The 12,948-nt window shown below is 36.1% G+C and overlaps 1 protein-coding gene across 5 annotated transcripts in view; it reads right to left on the bottom strand.

Annotated features, from left to right (window-relative positions):
* Positions 1-12,948, bottom strand: part of RBM33 (RNA binding motif protein 33) — a 99,200-nt gene that overhangs the window by 71,869 nt on the left and 14,383 nt on the right. For all 5 annotated transcript variants that reach the window (XM_035316570.1, XM_035316566.1, XM_035316567.1 and 2 more), the window contains exons 4-7: positions 10,908-10,984; positions 8,519-8,819; positions 7,295-7,402; positions 871-1,042 (exon numbers count right to left, since the gene is read on the bottom strand). In XM_035316570.1, coding sequence (XP_035172461.1) covers positions 871-1,042; positions 7,295-7,402; positions 8,519-8,819; positions 10,908-10,984 — 658 coding nt within the window. The remainder of the gene's footprint in view (positions 1-870; positions 1,043-7,294; positions 7,403-8,518; positions 8,820-10,907; positions 10,985-12,948) is intronic.

Genomic DNA, 12,948 nt, shown 5'->3' with positions numbered 1-12,948 from the left:
TCCCCAGTAGGACAAGTACATGTCAGAGAGTTTTAAAAAGTCCAGGATCAAATACTCAAGTACCCAAGACACACAACCGGTCTTGAACTCTCAGGAAGTCTAGAGCACTTGAAAAACAAACCAGTATCGTTCTATGTACAAACTAAAACAGGGCAGTTATGAGATAGTTGCTTATCTACTGCTTCTTCTGGAAATAAGTGTCTATTAGCCACATACAGCTTATGCTATACTACCTCCCATGTGAAGAAAAGCTACTCTTTTAGATGCTGCCTAATAGAATCAAGTCAGTAGGAGACACTCCCATAGTTCCACATTAGAAAACCTGAAAAGATGGGGGTTCTGTATTTTTCTAACACCTGAAGTACATTTGCAAATCAGCAAGTTACAACTTCTCTAGGCCAAACCAAGAGGGGGAATACGATAGGTTTGTAATACCCTCACATTCCTAAGGGGGAAAATTGTAAAATACAGGTATCTGACAGCAGAACAGAAGTAACAAGATCTGTGTTATAAAGTGAAAATCTTCCAGGCAATAAAGTCTAAAGGAATTCCTTAAATTGCATTCCACCACAATAAGCAGTGAAACAAAAATCAGACAGCTGCTGCTTGAAAACATGAAAGCTTTTAAAGACACCACAAAAGCGTCAGTGAATGAACACTGTACTAGTTTTCAAAATATTGTAAGCTTAAACATTACCACCAAGGAGACAGATGCTACAAATGACTTTGGACAATTTGGATTTATGCCAGTCTAAGTTAGAAAAAGGCTGTTCTATCTTTTGCCAATCTCATTCCTGAAAGTTCTAGAAAGCTTCTTTTAGCTTATTTTATTATAGCTCTTCAACATAGTCCATTGCCACAGAATCTCACCTAAAGTTTCTGGAATGTTTCTCCTTTCTCTTGTCACATCTGAGAGCCTAATTATCGTTCCTTCTTTCCGTTCAGTTTTGAAACGTAATCGTCCAGACTCTTCATCATCATCCTCCTCTTCATCAGATTCCTCTTTTGTCTCGTCCTGAAGTTCCAGAGATTCAATAGCTGCCTGAATCACAAAATACAGAGGATATGCAAACTGAAAAATTTACTTTCTTGTCATCAGTGAGATTCAGAAGACAATGCATTTTTTAAAGGTCCCTTTGTACAAATTTTACTGGCATTATGTATTATAAAAACTCAATGAATATTAAAGCTTTAGCAATTTAAATATACATATACAATTTATTATATGTTCTGCATCTGTGTAACATCTACCAAGAAAACTTACTTTGATACAATACTCTAGGGCAGGTGGAATCTCCGATTAAAACCGCTACCTGACTAGTAGCTGCTTTTGTACACAGAGCAACATTCCATCACTGAATTGACTAAGATGCAAGCCTGGGACACAACCAGATTCATATAACTCAAACACAATCATTATTTTTTAAAATTTGCTAACAACTGTTCATGGCGTGTTGTAGAAAAATATAGACAACCTCACATTTCTCAATTTTATTCCTCCAGGTACACGTATTTGTACTCGTCTTTACTTTTTCCACTCCTTGACTATTTCCCAGTTTTAATTCAGCAAATGATGAAGAGAACAGAGAGAAGGATTGCATAAAATTTGAATATACTAAACTTGTATATTGGAATGCTATTCCCTTGTCCTCATTTACTTTCCAATTCTCTCTGTAACAGAGAACATTTATTCAGATGAAAATTCCCAAATGAAAATGGATTCCTCACCTTCAAATTAAAATATATAAATAAATGTCATTGCCCTGTGCTGGCAAGATAAAATTAATGCTCAGAACGTTACACAAGTTATATTTGATTTCTAGAATTGAAAATTAGAAATGTTCTAATACAGTATGATTTTCCATAAAATATTTGGTTACTGTAGATTTGGCTTTTTTTTTGTAGAAGCCTACTTGCTCATTTCTTAGAGCCCGCACATGCAATCTAATTCTTTGTAAAGCTGCTAAATAGATCACAACTTCTGTGTTGCTTGAGGACAGTTAAAAAGTGAGTGAAACGTAACACGCAAGAAATGGTTTAATCTTCTAATTAACCAGATCAGTGCTGTAATTTATATGAAAAAGGCAAAGCATGTCAGTCATGTAGACAGATAGATACTAAGTCAAACACCAAGAAATAGAACAAATAGCAGAATAGTAGAATAGTAGAAGAGACCGCAAATTTCCTCACAAAAACACAGGAAACAAGATATAGGAAGAGACAGGATCTGGCAAGACAGTTTCAACTTGAAAAGACAGCACACTAAGAACTCAAACTCAAAGCTTCAGCAGCTTCCACCTGGTGAAGACAGGATCTGAATGCTTAGTCACTCAGCTTTAATGGGCTACTGATACCACCTTGTTTTCAACCTGCCATCTCTTTATATCAGATTGTATTTTATCCATTCTAGGCACATATCCAAGCATCGTACTTCCTGACTGGAAATATGTTTAAAGATATAGCTAACACAAGAGTCTAAGTTTACACAAAGCTTTAAGCCTTATATCTGTTAGAGGTATTTTATAAACACACTTTATCATCAAATAGCACAGTTAAAAACAACAGATAGGATCGCAGGCAAAGAAAATCCTTCAAGACTGGAAGAAACGCAAGCCTCAAAAGCAAAGCCAAATTGAGAACAACTGGTCTGATTAACATATCCATGGAAAATCAAAGCACCTCAGAGGAAAGGCAGTTGAAACTTGTGGAACAAAGGAGTCGTGTTAGAAAGGGAAGAGATGTTAACATTGCTTAATAAAAACAAACAACAATTAAAGAGGGGGAGAGAGAGAGTTCGAATTTTACTTTCAAAAGAGAGACTCCCAGAAGGGAAAGGAGTAGCAAAACTTTCATCAAATCTATGCTTTAAAATATCATAAAACCCATGATTTTACTGTTCTGATGTTTGTCTTTAAGGACTCTCCCTTCAGGATCTCGATCTGGGAGTCTGAATCGAAGCAGCTGTTTCGTGAAACGAACTCTCACTGCTCTGAGCCTCCTGCTTTTACTTTAGAACATAAACCCCGGACACATCCATTTTCTACCTTCGTGCCTCTTTAAAGTTGTGCTGGGATTACACTTTTTATTCATCAAAGCCAGGTCTCAGTTACGTAATTTCATCTATGAGTGCAAAACTTACTCGTGCAAGGCTCTATGTGTGGCTCAGACTACTGAATGCTTAATGTGGTCTGCACTGTCCTGAAAAATATTGACCTGGTCTAATGAAATGCTACAGAAAATACCTGTGGAAACTGCTGCATTTCACTATTTATTCTGGAGGGAAAAAAAAAACTGAAAAAAAATGCAAGTCATAATAGAGTACATAACTTCTTTCCTGTGCAACATCAAGAAAATATTTATTCATCTTTCCTACACCAGTGTAACTTTATTCTTCTTAGCCACTCGTATCAATTCTGTAGTCTTTCGGGTGTACCTCACATTATTTACCACCTATTACCAAACAACAGCCACACAAGCGTTAAATATCAAAGACAAAAAAATCAAAGGAGCTAATGAAAAAAACAAGCACCAAGGAAAAGGCAACGTTGAGAATGCTAACTGACCCATGTCCAAGTCTGATTATACGTATTATTGAGGGATTTATATTAGCTGCGATGGAGACACAAACATGCCTGACAGCCAACCATATGTTCTCTACATATAGCTACAGGAAAGGTTATCTGAGCTGTGTAGGAGCATACACCCTTCCCCTGCGATTTGTACAATAGTTGTAGCATGCAAGACTTCTTTTGATCATCTTTTATGTCATTCAGCATAATAGGATGAGTTGTTTTCCCAATATTACAGTATATATAAAGAATTTCAGAAGAAATTCATTCAGGAAAGGACATGAGCACAGGCACAGAATTAATAGTACTTAAAGGATTCTATTTAATACTAGCTAATCATGAATATCTCTACATACTCATCAACAGTCCTTGAACAGCCACTTGAGGTCACTTGACTGGACTAGTCAGCCAAGGCTTCTTAGCAGCTCTCCTCAAACGGAGCTTAACATTTCCCATTATGACACCTTGTACTAAGCTATCAAAGAGCTTTACTGATTTTTCATTAAGAGGAAAAAACTATGACCTTTCCCCTATCACAAGGTCAAAGTTTTCTGCCACACTCATTAGATAATTATGCCATAAATCCCAGTCATTCACCAGAACTCCCCACGCTGGGTTACGATCTGCTACAGAGCAAGAATGAGTGCTCCTGCCCAAACAGTTTACCATGCAGCTGCAGGACTGATAACGGACGTAGAAAGCCCAAGGAAAGCAGGAGAAAACGCTAATCAGTGTGATGTATGCTGATCTTAGCACAGGATCCTAAGCATGGGATTGGCAAGCTTTTGCCAGAGTGCTGAGATGCACAAACCAGGCTGTGTCATAAGGTTAAACCAGATCCCTTCCACACAGAACATTACAATGAGAAAAAAACTTCTATGAAATCGCTGGCCTATAGTAGCCCCTGGTTGTTTGCTAACACTGAGGCAGCAGCAGTTGTTCAGTCCTAAGGGATCGAGAGATAAACAGATCAGATAGGATGATGTTACATCTATTCCAAAGAAAAGTCCATTTCACAAATGCAAAATGGGAATAAAAGACAAACCTAAGAGTTTCTAAATGTTTTCTGAACATTTAAAATTTGACTGTTCTGATTTGAACTTTTTCATCATTTACTTCCAGGCTGAAAGATCTCATCTTCAAACTTGAACAAAAGAACTAAAATGCATGAGTTTTGGTTAAACACAGATGGAACAATCTTATGACAAACACAGACATTAGCTTTTTCTTTCTTTTTTTTTTAATACATTTTATCAAAAGAAAACAAGTATGCAGCATTTCTTCATGAAATATGTTCCTGATCAAAGTCCTCGTCATTTCTTATCAGCACAAGCCAAAACATGGTCTAAATTTATACAATGAGAAACCCCCATCATAGACTATACAGGAGATTAATTCCACTATTAAAATGATAAAGAAATTATTAATTTGATTTTAGAAGGTCAAATTTTTATGAATGTTTCGTAGAAATAATTAGTGATATCATTCTTCTAAAAAGTATTTAGGACATGATAACTGATGTAACTGACAGTTTTACCAAATCTATTTGCTGCTGAAACACCTTGGTATTGATATTTCCTTTATACCTTATAAAGGCAAAAACATTTTCAGAAGCACTGCTAGGGTTTTCAAGGAAGCTCCATGAGACTCTCATTAATTCAAAATCCAAGTTCTAAGCACCTTATCCAATGAAATATCAAATGAAAAACTATGACCTGAAACTGATCTAGACAAGGATAAACTTTTCCTGCCCCTTCTTCCCACCTGAGTGCCCCAACAGGTCTCTCTCCCTTTCCTGCTTCATCAGTTTCCCCCCATCAAGTTCCAGTCCTACGGCCAGTCAGCTTTTCTCTTGACTTAAAAAAAAAATTCTTCATGCAGTGTATTAAGATGCTCTATTTCTGTCATGTGGAAACTGCTAAAAATACAACGCTGCAAAACACTTTTTTCTATCAGCTCTCTCTCCATTATTCAGATGCCAAATCTCAATCAAAAAAATGACGATGCTATCTATTTGCACCTCATCTACTACAGCTTTATTCTTGCCCTGTATTTTCTACAGAAGAATGCTAACAATTACCCTTGATTACAAGCTGTGAATGTTATGACATTTAATGAAGAGTGCCTGTTATGTAATATTAAAAAAAAAAAATGGTGTTAGAAGCCTAGGTGTCACATACAAGAGAGCATACTTTGTGGTATCCTCAGTGTAAATATAATACATCTGGCATAATAAAGGAATTAAAAGATAGTACTATTTTGGAAATAAAACAACTGTGGAAATCTGCAAGCCAGAACGGAGTCAAAACAGAGATCAACGGAATAAAGATGCAGCCAGCATATTGACATGACGAACAAGTTCTCTAAAAGTTCTATTAACAAAGTCTATTAAAAATGTATTAATGGTGTCTTTCAAATGAAAGGAATTAAACTCTGAATTAGACAAATTCAGACAACTTTTATTACAGAACTGACTAGTGTATAGTCTAAAAATGAAGCTGTGTTTTTTTTAAAGCAGTCAGTTTGACAGTGAAGGACAGCTATGTAGTTAATTTTACATAATGTACCATGCTCTCAGCCTGTGGCTACAGACAGAACAAGTGCATCAGACTGCTTATAAAATACCAGGCTGAAACCATTTATCCAGTGAATGAACAAAAAATAGTTCTCTAAATGTTGTAAAGTTTTTTTTGGAAGGGTAGATTTAATTTTTAGGAAATAAGCTATGTTTAAGATATATTTGGTATAGTCTGTCACAACTGCACAGAAAAAGAGTGAACAACATAGTTGGGATCCTTTCATTGTGTCTCTGTTCCTCTACCAAAGAATGCTGGTTTATTATCATTTTGATGCAACTAAAGAATATCATAGCACACCGATTTGTTAGAACTTTACAGAAGAATGCTGGTTTGTCTTTGAGGAATTAATTTTCTGATGAGCTCAGGCTCCAAAGAGGGAACACACTCTGACTACACTTCTCAGCAGGTATTACACTCAATCCTATTTAATTAAGAACTGGATAAAAGTAATATGAAAATGGATTCCTGGTGGGGAAAGGAAAAAAAATCCCTTTGCAATCCACACCAAAAGCTTGCTGCAAATTACTAACAGGTATGATACCACTGTTTCAGGCTATAACAAGTGAACGTATACTTGACAGCTTTTGGCATAAGCTCTCTTTTTGCAAATGATGGAACTCATCTTCTTTCCCAATCAAAGAATTAAAATAAACTTGATAAAAAAAATCTGTCCCACTATAAGTTCTTTCAAAACAACAATTGGGTCTTTGCCTTCCTAACATACAGAACGTTTCATGTTCATGCTCCTCAAAATGGGATACCTGAGAGCTATACACTCCCAACAGCAGTGAATTATCTGTCTGGAAAACAATGCACCATAACTACCTGAGATTTTAACAGACAACCTAAATATGACACAGGGTTACTATCACTGTCCTACCAAACAGCATCCCTGGCTGAAAACAAGATGAAATACTGTCACTTTGAACTCTCCCTTATGATTTTCAGCTCAAGGGGCAGACTTTTTAATTATTATTTTTTTTTAATACCTGATAATATAGATGCTCATTCTACGTAAAGAGTAATGCCACTAATAATCCAACATTGGCAAAGCTGCATCAGCTCTTACCCACCAGTATTCACAATTCTAGAAAATCAAATTCTGAAAAATCATTAATTTGATTGTCCATTAAATTCACAACATACCTCTTCTGATTCATTTGTTATTGTCTGGGGTTCTTCCAGTTCCTCATCAGCTGTATATCCTTGCTCTCCCATTGCTTCCTCATTATATGACTGCATGTAATCTTCATCCTGAAAGAATAATGCAAGAAGATGAAAAGGCTTCGGCAAACTTTACAGAAACACAAACCTGTCAAGAAAAGGTGTCTATACGCATTGATTGTTATTGTTACCAGAACTGGAAGAGAGGTATTGTATCTATCAGAATTCTCAATTATAAGTGACAGATCATATGAGTTATAATCACTAGGGCTTTTAACTAGACAATTTCAATATTACCAAAATTATAACCTAAACATTTTCATATCCCAGCAATGTCATCATAAAGATCCTATCTCATACTGCTTACCCCATCTACTTCTGTATTTCATATTCTTTGATTACAAATTCATAAACCAAAAACTGCAGTAATTTCTTTCAAAAGGAAATATGCACCTATAGCACACTTACATTAATATCAGGTTTTAGCTCATCAAAAACGTAAATATTCTTATAAGATTCTGCCATTGAGTTACATTCTGCACAATTCTGAGGAACCCTGTACGATCCTCGACAATAAAGTAGAGAAAAAGTTTGCTGAGGTTTTAAGGCATCTCACACACAGTTTTAATTAAAATCGAATCATTTAACTAGCAATTAAAGATACCATGTGTTCTCTAATACACAGTTTAAATTATACCAAATTATGCAGGTGACATTTTCCAAACTAACCTCCAATCTCTTTATTCAGGTTTAGACAGTTCTCACTTACAAAAAGGATGAACAAGCAGGACATCAATCACTTTGGGATATTAGCACCTTAAAGATGTCTTTAGCAGGTCAATAATCTTTTCACCTTCGAAGGACTTTATCAGATCTTGTCTAAAGCCTGGATAAAAGCTTTTGCATTAAGTACTTCTAACAATTGGCAGTGTATCTCCACCACACAAAGCTGTTTTCTTCCTTAAGGATACAATCCTCAAGGTCATGATTCTCAACTGCCTTCCAGCATGACAAAGGAGCATTACCTACCGCCAAACAAGCTGTCAACACAAACTTTGTCACAGCCTAGATAAAGAAACTGGCAGACAGTGATAATAGGTCTAATTTCCCCTACTCCCTAGGGAGGTAAACAGATTTCAAATCAGTCTGAAACCCTATGCACATGAAGCAACGTTATCTTTGAAGATACAATAGAAAGAAACTCACTGGAAATTCATCTAGGGGTTCATTGATTTCAAGGTCTAGCACTTCATCATCTTCTCCAGGCTCTTCCCCATATTCTATTTGGTCTTCTGTCAGTTCAGGATCATTGCCTTCATAATGTCCTTCCTCTGCATACTCTGAAGCATACTCCTCAGGTGCTTCAGATTTGTCGTAACCAATTTCATCTTCCCCTTGGTCGTACTCAGATTCATGTTCTATTGATTCATCATTGATGGTCTCAGAGAGTTCGTAGGATGTAAGTAAGCCAGAAGTAGTATTGAGGCTAACTGTGACACCTTGGGAACTATAGCATAGGGGAAAAAGATTCAAAGGTTGAAATATTAACAGTCAAGTGTACTCACAAAGACTTAGCAAAACAAAGCCAACAGACACATTCTCTAAGTTGGTAGACAAAATTATACCTCACACACTATTTGACTCCATGCCATACTTCCATAATGCATATTGTCTTGCAGCTTATCATGAACTGCAGGCTATTTGACCAGGGGAATTAAACCAACCAGATGGTTTAACAGGTCAAACTGGCAAAAGTCCTGCTCAGTAACCAAAGCAGGCTGGATTTAATTTTAATTCCAAGACTAACAAAAAATCCACAAAATTACTATAATTGCATCTGTTTTCCCAAACTCTCAAAATAAACTGGTAAATTAGTTTCTTATTAAATGCATTAATACTGCTCCTTCTTCATTACCTTGAATCCAAACTTACATTTTATGACAGATTTCATGTTCTACTTAATGCAAAATATATAGTCAAATTTACAAATATGTATGTATGCCTAAGACTTAAGATTAGAAACAGCACTTGCACAGACAATGAAAAAAAGCAATCAAAATGAAAAACAGGTTATTATCTGGAGAAAAAGCAAAACTCAGAATTTACTCTTTATAATAGCTACTGTCATCAATACATAGAGTGACTCACCAACTGCAGACTAGTTATAAAAGCAGAAAGAAAAAGCTCTTACTGATTTGAGAGTTCTGGGTACAAGGAAAACAAAGATTGTGGTTTTTTTGTTGTTGTTTTGTTTTTGTTTTTTAATTACATTCCTATTATTTACTATTTTCATAAGTCTGGGGGAACAAGTTCCAGGCAGCTTTGAGCAATTCGCATCTATCAGATGAAGAAGATGTAATACAATAACCAATACATTATGCAGGATTATCATTATCCTCCCAACTACAGAGGAATAGATGAGGTTCAGTGGAAACAAAGGGAGAGGAGTGGACCAAGGCTTTCATATCCTGGCAGTAAAACTGCTAAAAATGCAGAAATCTCCTTCCACTGGGTAATACTATCACACTCCTGGTACTTCCTCAGCACTAGTGCAGTCATATAGCTATCCCTGCTGCCCATGGCCCACAAGGAGGAAATCCAGAGATGAAACAGCAAGGACTAACTGGAACTCCCCACGTTGGAACACTCCATCTCTCACTGCTCCAGGGACGAGAACAGCAGCCAGTAGAGAGACTGATGGTCTCAATGGTGAGGCATTTCACCTCACCAATCCAATACAGGGAGATGTCCCTCATCCTAATCCATGCCAAGGATAGAAAGGAGATCTCAGAGCAACATGAATATACCCCTTAAGAACATACACCTTCACAGCATGACACATCAAGGATAAGCAGCCAGGAAAGACAGAGACCATTAAAAGCAGCAGTGACACTACATCACTTCTCCATCAGAAGGATCTTCTAATCCCTTTTTGTCCAGCTTGAAATGTGAAACTATCAGGACTTTAGTTTTGATCTGTAGTACCCATAATTAAGTGCTGGGTCTATATCAACAGAGCATTCACAGGGTGAGTTCCTCACTGAACTCCCATGGAAGTAAAGCCCTGCTCAATCCTACAGACCCCGTACAAATTTCCTGCTTTGTACAGTACACAAATATTTAAGCCACAGTTCATGCTTTAGGAACTACAGAGATCCTCTCCTCAAGGTCTCAGAAGGTAAGATACATTTTTAAAAGCAGGATGCCAGCAAAAAAACAAGAGATGAAAGCCTACAACAATAGAAAAAGCACAGAACAAGAGCTCTGTAAGTATTTACAAACAGTTATAAATAGCATAGGAAATGACATGGTTTCTTCTTTAAGCTTTCTGGATATTTTTTTTATAGATTTGGGCCATGTTAATTTTATTAGATTCAAATAAAAAAGCATAATTTTACTGACAAGTTAACAATGCCACTGAACACATAAATACATATAGTAAGTAGCTGATTGAATAAGAAGCAAAACTACTTAAAGCATATAACTAGTAATTACTAAACTGAGTTATTATCAGTAGTAGTAGTCAAAAATTTATAGATATAGGTTATACATATAGCATAATAGTTATTCAAAATACAGGATTTAGAAAAGATACCCAAATTCTTGTTCCTCTTCATTGTCACTTTGTAGAAGATCATCGTTCAGCTCCTCATCTGACAAGTCTGACTGATTCTAGGTTTCGGAAAAAGTCAATCATGAGCATAAAATATGGATACAAACTATAGAACCTACTTAGTGTTCAGAAGTTTAAGTTTTTTTGTTTGTTTTATGAGGATCTTCAGTGAAATTACCTAATTCAACAAGAAAAAATATATCACTCGAGATAACAAATCTGCACATAAATGTTTGATGGTTGAACAGAAATTTCCAAAACTCAAATCTGCCCAGCTTTCAAGACTATTCACTGAGGTATTTCCAAACATAGACAAAGATGACAATTCACTTGAAGAAATACCAGGATGAGTGAAAGGTTAGCATTATTTAACTGTTCTGTGACCCTGATACATTAGGCAAGTCAAGAAAAAATACTGAATTGCTTTTCTTTTTAATGAGCAGATACTTAGGAGCCTGGAGAAATGATATAATGATATTAAGAACACTGACAAAGTGTTTATATCATGGTAATCAAGAACACTGATAAAGTAGTTTTCAAGTGAATTGAAGAAATAAGAAAATATTGTGCCTTTTCTGAACTCCTAATTTGTCAATCATATTTTCAGTTGCTTCATATATTTATTCTGTTTTATTTTGTTTTAAATAATTACACTGTAGGAAGAGATAACTACAGTTTTGCTCAGCAACATTATTTCCATCCCCCTGAAGTAATGGGGGCAGAAAGGTTACACAAGGGTAGACTTATCTAAAAGTACTTGGATGAGATTAAGTAGAAGCAAGTATAGCCTAAATAGCTCAGGGAAAACTTCCTGAGAAACCTATTACTACTCCACCATGTAAGTCCATACCCAGAGATACTGCTGAGAGCTCTGGAAAATCTAAAATAAGACTAAGAAAAGCAAAAGAACACATAATACATTGGAGAAATCTAGTATCGCTTTATATTCATACAGACAAATTTTAGTAAGTAGCTTTACCAACTTTGTTTCAAGTACAAAGATTTAATGTTAAGTGCCTACATTTTTGATAACCAGCAAACTAGTCAACAGGATTTCCTATCTTTAGCAGGGATTACTTACAGAATAATTTCACAAAGCTAGTTTCTAACATTTAGTGTGTGAAGCTACATCAATTAAAACTCAACTTCCACCAGATCCGTGCTTCTTAAACCTATTCATCACCAGCTATAACTTTAAGAATTATTTCCTAATGGAACTCATTTAGCAGATAAAGAGGAGAAAGAAGTGACCAGCCAGTTTTGATTTCCCAAACAGAAGCCCTGACTCTTCTTGTAGGTATCAGGCAAATCCAAACAGGCAATCCAATCTTTCGAGCAGTTCCATTTAGGAAACAGATACAACAGAGTGAAGAGTCTAGAGCAGTCATAAGGAAGCTCATTTATGTTCTCCAACACTAGCTCTTCCCACATCCTTTCTTTACTGTAGGAAGGAAAATCCTCTGCCTACTTGTTATGTAAAGAAGTAGCAAATGAAGTACAGTGGGTGGATCTTTAATAGACACCACTGACTGCTTTTTTTCTTCACTCACCACCCAGAATGCACCAGAGCACCTCTAACAGATCTCTATATAACACTGAGGGGAGTGAGCAGCACAACACTACTGATATTTTGACAAATAGCTTTTAATAGCCAGGAAACTGGCAGTTGAAATGAATTCTCAGGAATCCTGACCAGCTGCAGGAAGTGTATTTTATATATATATACACACACATATATTTTAATTCAATCTGAGCTTCGGATAAATTGATTTTGAGAGCCACTTTTTTTTTTTTTTTTGATCTGCATGGTACAAGGAGAAATGCTACCTCAGGAAAAAAATGTACTAAAGTTTTATTAAAATCACCAGACTTAGAAGTATTTCACAAAAGCAGCAGAACTTCAGGTTGAAAGTGCTCTGGCAAGACAGCAGATCTGATACCTGAGCAATGTGGCTCTCAGGCTTCAGGGAGGTGACCATATGATACATAAAAGGCCGTATCAAATAACTTGAGTGGATGAGCT

This window comes from Oxyura jamaicensis, chromosome 2, assembly GCF_011077185.1.
Source record: "Oxyura jamaicensis isolate SHBP4307 breed ruddy duck chromosome 2, BPBGC_Ojam_1.0, whole genome shotgun sequence".
Taxonomy (NCBI): domain Eukaryota; kingdom Metazoa; phylum Chordata; class Aves; order Anseriformes; family Anatidae; genus Oxyura; species Oxyura jamaicensis.
This window is presented reverse-complemented; position numbering and strand designations above follow the sequence as displayed.